At 32.7% G+C, this 8,416-nt stretch overlaps 1 protein-coding gene across 1 annotated transcript; it reads right to left on the reverse strand.

Moving 5' to 3' along the window:
* Positions 1–2,914: 2,914 nt before the first annotated feature.
* On the reverse strand, positions 2,915–5,961 carry LOC21392653 (zinc transporter 5). The gene is made up of 3 exons (XM_010094823.2): positions 5,260–5,961; positions 4,628–4,777; positions 2,915–3,608 (listed from the first exon to the last, which is right to left on the reverse strand). The coding sequence occupies exons 1-3, from the start codon at positions 5,878–5,880 to the stop codon at positions 3,303–3,305; spliced, it is 1,077 nt and encodes a 358-aa protein (XP_010093125.1). The 5' UTR covers positions 5,881–5,961; the 3' UTR covers positions 2,915–3,302.
* Between the last annotated feature and the right edge of the window lie 2,455 nt (positions 5,962–8,416).

Genomic DNA, 8,416 nt, shown 5'->3' on the forward strand with positions numbered 1-8,416 from the left:
TATCAACGAGGGACATGTAAAATACGAGGGTAATTTTAGCAAATATTTTTTAAAACTGTATGGATTGAGATTTTTACTTTTTACTCTTGATTCATAACCTTTTGAGTCAAATAATTACACTAACAAAAGAGTATTTATCAAGAGTAAGGGGTATAGGTCCAGACTCATGTTTATTTTTCCTGATTGAAGAAAAACACCATTATTGTAAGGAAAAATACACCATATATCACATTTTATATCTATGTTTAAAGTGAATATCATTTTTTAAATCATAGTAAATTATAGCATATTTCCAATTTTCAATATGAAATAATTTTTTTCCAACTTTACCCTTTCTTTTAGGGTTTCATCTTTTTCATTCTTCTCAAACCCTTACAGCTGCACATACCAAACCTCTCTCTCTCTCTCTCTCCTCTCTTTTTCTTTTTTTTTTCCATTTCTCTCTCCTATTAACTCTCTCTCGTTGCGATCTCTTTGCCAAACTAAGGAGTAGCGTGATTTCGGCGACGACAACAAGTTGACGGGCTCTCTTTGTTTCCCTCTATGTTTCCTCTTTCTCATCCCCACCTTTCTCTCTCTTCCCCACCCGTTCTCTCTTTGCTCGATACGTCCTTTCATAGAGACGTCGTCGGCATCGAAAGAGGTGGCCAGAAAAGATTGTGCGAAAAAATCACGATCCTTTTCGTGCTAGTCGCCAAAGAGCATGGCTAATCATCATGCTCGTCACTTGATTGATGGATTTAGGATATGGATATTGCATCATCACCAAATTGACAGTTTTAGGAGAGTGGAGTTGCGTTGTCTACGGAGGTCGCCATCAACGCCAGAGAACTTCGGCATTTTCGCTTGTTGGTGTCGGAGACAGGATTGCATGGCAAGGGGCTGTCCAAAAAGGTGGGTGGCCGGGTTTTTCTACAAAATTGGGATTTAGGGTTGATTTAGGATTTTACGGATTTGGGGGCAAATCGTCATATTTTGTAGAATTTTTGTAAAAAATATAAATAATATGAAATTTTAAAGCATTAAATCCTGGATTTCTAAAGTATTTACTAGTCCTGGCATGGGTGGCCGAAGTTTCGAGTAAATATGGTATTTACGAGTAAATACAATATTTACCGGTCGCTGATGACGGCAAATGGATTTGAGTTTGAATCTAGTAAATAATGTATTTACCCGTAAATACTTACTGAATTTGAGTTTGAATCTGGTAAATACAGATTTACCAGTAAATACAATACTGAATGCAATTTCAAATATGGTAAATATTGTATTTATCAATAAATACATGACTAAATGATTGAATCTAATTCTTGATCTGGTAAATATTGTATTTATCGATAAATACTTTAGCAGTTAAAAAATTGAATATGATAAATACTGTATATACTTGACAATATTATAGTAGTTATAAGTTTGAATCTAGTAAATAATATATTTACAAGTAAATACTTTAATAATTTCAATTTTAAATATGGTAAATACTGTATTTACCACTAATGTTTTAGTAGTTACAAGTTTGCATATGGTAAATATTGTAATACCTTTAAATACTTTAGTAACTACAATATTGAATATGGTAAATAGTGTATTTATATGTAAATACTTTAGTAGTTACAATTTAGAATATGCTATATTTACCGATAAATATAATGTTTAATGGCCGCCAGAGTCGGTGGCCAGATCTTTAGATAAATATGATATTTACTGATAAATACAATGTTAAACAATCGCCAGAGTCAGTGGTCAAATTTTTGGATAAACACGATATTTACTCGTAAATACGTTATTTACTAGTTAATACAATGTTAAACGGTCGCTGGAATTGGTGCCTGAATTTTCAGACAAATATGATATTTACTAGTAAATACGATATTTACTGGTAAATACAATGTTAAACAGTCACCGAAATCGCTGGTCAGATTTTCAAGTAAATGTGATATTTACTAGTAAATACGGTATTTATTGATAAATACGATATTTATTGGTAAATACGATATTTACCTATAAATACAGCGTTAAACGGTCACGGAGTCGGTGGTCGACTTTTCGAGTAAATGTGGTATTTACTAGTAAGTATGGTATTAAATGGTAAATATAGTATTTATCAGTAAATACAGTGTTAAACGGTCGCCGAAAAACAGTCACCCCTCGCCGAAAAATGGTGACCGGTTGTCAAAAAATGGTCTCCGGTCACCGGAGCCGGCCGCCTGCCCCAGCCATGGTGAAATTGACTATAATCTACCTATTTTAAAAAATATGTTATAATTTACTAATTTTTAAAAAATAAATATTTAGGGGGATGAGTGAGGAGGAAAAGGAGGTTTAGGAGTATTTTTGAGTTTTTTAATAATGTTTAAAACTTAAAATATCAAATTATGTTATAATTTATTATTTTTAAAAAATATGTTACAATTTACTAATCACTTTACTAATTAATTATGTTATTTTCCTCCTTATCCCTTATTGTAACAGTTATGGCCTTGAACTTTCCGAAAGAGGGTTTTCAAGGTAAGCCTACCAGATGCTTGAAATGGGTTGAGCTGAGGAGGAAGGCCTGGCCGAGCCCTAAAACCCGATGGGCGAAGATTGGTCTAGGCCGAGCCTAACATTTTAAGAACAATTTAAAAATAGTAAAAAAAGGCTTGTCAGGTTAAAATCGGGCAAATCGTAATGGTGTTCATGCTCTATTCATTAAAATAGACTCGGTAATACTAAGAAGTAATGTAAATTGGAGGCATTACACTTTCTAAAATTGGTATATAAAAATACATTTTTTAGAAAGGGTAGTCTTATTTATATATAAAAGATACAAGTTAATAATTAAGATGATAAATTTAGAATCATAATTCAGAATTATTTTCAAAAAATATTATAACAAATCACGAATCATAATTTAAATCATGACATAAGTCTATCAATTAAACGCTCCCTAAATCTTCATAAGTAGTGCCGAGCATAATTTACATAATATATTAAGAAGACAAATTTTTGGTTACTTTCTACCGCTCAAAACTTGGATTTAGTTTCTGCGGAGGTAATGCAGTCCCATCAAACTTTAGCTACACAAAGTACAAACCCAAATACTGTGAGAGAATATAGAAAAAGATGCTCTTCTTCTATTCATCCCAAGTTTCCAACTTAGGAGTAGAGGGATGTGAACCCACACATGCTGGGACTAATAATGTAGGGCCCACAGCCCCTATAATCCCCGAGTTATACCAACTCGGGATAAATATCATTTCCCTCAAAAGAGGGACAACTTTGATTAGATCAAACAAAATATACCTAAAATCTTGGGCAAATTAAGCCCATTTAGCCAAAAGAGACATACAACCAGCCCCAAGTAAAAGAGACACATTTGCTCCTATTTGGAGCCTTCCATTGTTTTGCAACTTTCGGCTCATGAAATCTGCCGCAAGTAGATCAACGAGAGCCATGTAAATTAAGATCCCAGCTGATGCTGCATTAAAAATTCCTTCTACAATGAGAGCCGTTGGGCTAGTTTCTTTGTACACATTTGATATCCCTATACCAATTGCAATCCCAACTGGGGTTGTGAGAGAGAAGAAAATTGCCATTATTGTAACAGCTCGAGCCTTGAACTTTGCCTATACAAAGGGAAAAGGTGTACGTTAGCTATAAGACAATTGAACTTCATATTCATTCATCGACACTTTTTGTTTGTTTTTTTGGACTACCTTTTTGTTTTTTGTTTTTTGTTTTGTTTTTTTTTTTTTTTTTCCATCAGTATTATTGCATTCATTTGTCAATTCGAGGTACCCATTTCCAATTGCATATATCTATAATATGGTACACCCGTATCAAATGTCAACTCGTTATTTGTCGGTCTAAAATGTTATCACAATAATGTGGAAGGCAATATTTTCTCTATCGCACAATTAAATAAAAAATAAAATAAATAGTCTTTAATAGATTGTAATGATTCATGAAGGCGAGTATCATTATATTCTTGTTGACTTCTAGTGTAAAACCATCCAGCATGACACCATTTTTTCTTTTCCACTCTCAGATATATGAGAAAAAAAAAAGAGTTTTTTTTCACAGTTTTATTATTACATGATTTTTTTTTCATAAAAATTTAAATTTAATTTTTTATTACAGTGTTTTTTTCTCTCATATCCTAAATTCTAAAGTTTAATTAGGTGTTAACGGAGTAAAGGATACATAATTCAACAAATTATACTTGATATTTGTACACAATTCAATAACTAATGATAATAAATATAATAGGATCCTTACCAAACGAATTATAATTGCTTTTCTCTCAGCAATGAAAAAAGAACTATAATTGTTTTATGGCCATTAAATCTCAGAATAAGTTCAAACATCAAACATATCAATATTTTAGCTGAGATAATTGAGAACCGTATTTAATATATAGTTGTTATATAAAGTGGGTCAAAGTAAAAGGCTAGAAGTCATCAAGCAATAAATTATTGGAAATAACATAACTTAATCTGCTTTAAAACTATTAGATATTGAATAACACGTACCATTAGATTCAAGAGCAATCATGAGATGATCAAAAGAACCAGAGTTGCTAGATGATTATATTATTTTCGTATAGAATTGGGGAAAGAAAAATTACGAAAAAAAAAAAATTTACCTGAGCAATGCAACCTCCAAGTCCCATGCCCTCAAAAAATTGATGGAAGGTCAAAGCAGCTACTAAAGGCGTTATTGTTTTGGGACTTTCTGAAGCACCTAAAGAAATTCCTATAATGACCGAGTGTACTACAATACCCAACTCCAATACCTGCCAAATTATAAAAAAAAAAAAAATCAAAACTCTGCTTTTTCAACATAAACTCTTTTTTTCTTTTTCGAAACTGAAAACAAAAGAATGATCAATTTCAATCAAGACATAAAAGACAATTTCTTTTGTTATCTTCTTCATCTCACTTTTTCAAGGAAAAGAAAAAAAAATGTAAATAAAGGCTGCACCACACATGTGCCAAAAATATCCCCCACTTAGAAAATCTTCCCATAAAATGTAAATTAAGCTTGATAGGAAAAATATTTAAAAATAATAAAAAAGCCTGCTTGTTTCCCGGATTTAAACAATAATTCAAATTATTATTTTTTTCTACGATGTTTTCTATTAAAACAAATTTAAAATTCTGTTCAATTTTTTTTTATTCAAATCCAATTTGAAAACAAATAAGGATAATAATTCATTTCTTTTTTTATCCTTTTTAGAAAAAGCACAAACATTAAAAAAAAAAAAAACCATTATACCTGAGATATAACTCTGTGTCTAAGAAGCTCGGACGAGGCCGAATTCTCATCTCCGACGAAGCCATGAGAATGGCCATGAGTGGCGTGCGTGTGGACATGCACGTGCTCCGAGTGCTCGCCGTCCTTCTCCTCATCACCGACGCTCGCCGGCGCTGGAGACTTCCCGCCGAAGTGTGACTTCTGGAAGTACGACGTCGCGAAGGCGTCGACCATGAGCGTGAGAATAGCCGACATCATGGCGACGAAACCGGTGAACGGAAACTCCCACGGCGTCTCGCTGAGGCACGGCGACGTGAGGTTTTCGAAGGCGTCGGGGAGGACGTGGATGAAGCCGGTGGCGAGGATGACGCCGGCGGCGAAGGCCTTTATCATGAAGAAGACGTTTCTCTCAGGGCTCAGCGCATGAATTGTCTTGCCGAGCATAGGAAGGCAGACGCCGATCCCACTCGCCACGAGTATTGAGGCGATCGCCGCGAGCTTGTACTTAAGGGCTTTCGACTTGTCGCGGTCTCCGTCTTCCGGATCGCACGTGCACTCTCCGAGCACGTGAGCCGGGACTGATACGAGGAGGAGGTAGAAGAAGAAGAGGAGCTTATTATTAGTGTGAGAAATTATCTTCATTGTTGTGTAGAACTATGAAAAGAAAAGCACCAAAAAAAACAAGGGAGAGGAGAATGAAATTTTTTTTTTTTTTTTTTTAATTACGAAAGGATATTGTGAATGGAAGAGAGAGAAGTAATGGCGCTTTTATAGGAGGAATTAAGTATTGAACCAGTAACTTCGTGGTTGTGCGTAACTGAATTATTATTATTTTTGGCTTTTTTTGATAATTCAAGTGGAAAAAGAAAAAGGATATAAATGCGGAAATAATAATAATAATAATAATAATAATAATAATAATAATAATAATAATAATAAAAAGAAAGATGTATGTTCCTCCCGGGGGAAAAAAAAAAAGAAGGAAAACATGTGGACATGTGATGAAATATACCTAAAAGGTAATTTGCCCTTCCCATTTTTTTAATCTATTATTTGCAATTATTTTTTCCTTCTCTTGAGAAGGTAATCGTTTGGAATTTTTTTAAAGTTGACTTATTGATGCTAAATAGGATAATGACTCTACTTGTAATGTTGAATAAGAAATGATGAGGACATTCCAAAAAATTAATTAGTTTTCTGGGTTAAATACATTATATATTATGTATTAAAAAATATTTGACTAAAACTTCGATTTCATAAAACAGTTGCGGCGATTTCTAAGGGCCATAACAAATTCTTGTGAAAGTGTCGAATAATGTCGACATTAAAAGCATTAAATACCTTTAAGTCTTTAAGTTCAAGCCTTTCCCATTAGAGTCAATGCCTAAACGGGATGAAATTGACCCAAGAATGATGATATTATGTCATGTATGTTATTCTTTAAAATTTGAGTTCTCATTAATAAAAGTCATCCAGTTGTTTTTTTTTTTTTTTTTTTTAAAGTTCTTATAATTAATGCAGGCTGGCTAACTAATTGCGATTATCTCATTGAGTAATTTTGTCCCCTTTTTGAGATAACAATCTGTCAATAAAAGACCATAAAATATCTTTTTGTTGGATTAATTAAAAAAATTCCTCATAAACTATTATCTGTATAATACTTTATCTTTAAAGATCAAAACGTAACACTCATTCTCTCTGAACTATGAATTGTTAACAAATGTATTCCTGTTAGTATTTCTGACAAAATCACCATATGTCATACAAATATCGATTGTTCCTAACAGTTTAGTGCACAATTACTCTTCTACTCATGATCCTTAGATTTATATTTTTTTAAAAATAAATTTTAATTTAATATGATAATAAATAAAATATAAAATAAAATAAAATTTTTAATTTTACTCTTCTAATTAATTAATTATAAAAAATTACAAATAAAGTTTTAATTTTTAATTTGCAGTATTTTTTTAAAAACATTTAGGATTACTAAAATACCCCTAATTATGTAATATGAACCACTTTTTATGTTAGAAAAGAACATTTTTGTTAACAATTCATATTTTATGTTTTAAAAATTTCAGAATAAAGTGTTACAAAGGTAATAGTTCGGGCGGAATTTTTATAATTAATCCTTCACTATTTTATTGTTTAAATATTTGGAAGTCCAAATTGATGGGTTTCACGGTTTTTCAGAAAGGATGTAAATTGGGAAAACTTCCTATCAAGATGAAGAAAAGAAAACTGTGAGAAAATGATAATTCTCATTCATCTTTCAACTAATTACAGAAGAGCTATATATATAGCTTGTATGCATAAAAAAAGCTCGTAAACTAAGAAAACAAATTTTGTTAAGTATAACAAACTACATGACAGCTCAACAAGACTAACAAACTATTATTACACTTATTATACTTAAATTAACAAACTTAATACGCCCCCTCAAGATGGACCATGAATATCCTTGATGGCCATCTTGCATAAGAAAGAATGGAGTAACGGCAAAGGCAAAGCTTTAGTGAAAGGATCAGCAAGTTGATGCTGAGACCGAATTGGCATGAGCTTCACCAGACCTTTAGTAACCATATCACGAACAAAATGACAATTCAGCTCAATATGTTTAGTCCGCTCATGAAAACTAGGATTGGAAGCAATATGAATTGCAGTCTGATTGTCACAAAAGAGGATTGTAGGAGAAGACAAATCCAGGCAAAAATCTGATAATAGTTGTCTTAACCAGATCAATTCACTTACTGTGCACACCAATGCCCTGTACTCAGCTTCAGCAGAAGATCGAGAAATCGTTGTTTGCTTCTTGGACTTCCAAGAAACTAGAGAATCACCAAAAAAAAAAAAAAAAAACACAAAAACCAGTCACAAACTTTCTAGAATCTTTGCACAAACTCCAATCTGCATCAGAAAAAGCCTTCAATTGAACTGGTGAAGTGGCAGAGTAAAAGAGACCTTGTCCTGGACTTGCTTTGATGTAGCGAAGCAAATGATGAACTGCTTGCAAATGTGGCTCTCGTGGTTTTGTTAAATATTGACTTAACTTATGAACAACAAAAGAAATATCAGGACGAGTTATAGTGAGATATAGTAGCCGGCCAATCAATCTTCTATACTAAGAAGCATTATATAAAAGAGCACCCTCATCAACACATAGCTAAACCTTTGC

Source organism: Morus notabilis, unplaced genomic scaffold (genome assembly GCF_000414095.1).
Source record: "Morus notabilis unplaced genomic scaffold, ASM41409v2 Scaffold611, whole genome shotgun sequence".
NCBI classification, from domain to species: domain Eukaryota; kingdom Viridiplantae; phylum Streptophyta; class Magnoliopsida; order Rosales; family Moraceae; genus Morus; species Morus notabilis.

Excerpts from the sequence above, each read along its gene's own strand:
- LOC21392653 (XM_010094823.2), bottom strand. The coding sequence starts at position 5,880 with ATGAAGATAATTTCTCACACTAATAATAAGCTCCTCTTCTTCTTCTAC. Across the intron at positions 4,778-5,259 it reads GACACAGAGTTATATCTCAG|GTATTGGAGTTGGGTATTGT; the intron begins GTATAATGGTTT and ends ATAATTTGGCAG. Across the intron at positions 3,609-4,627 it reads TTGGAGGTTGCATTGCTCAG|GCAAAGTTCAAGGCTCGAGC; the intron begins GTAAATTTTTTT and ends CCCTTTGTATAG.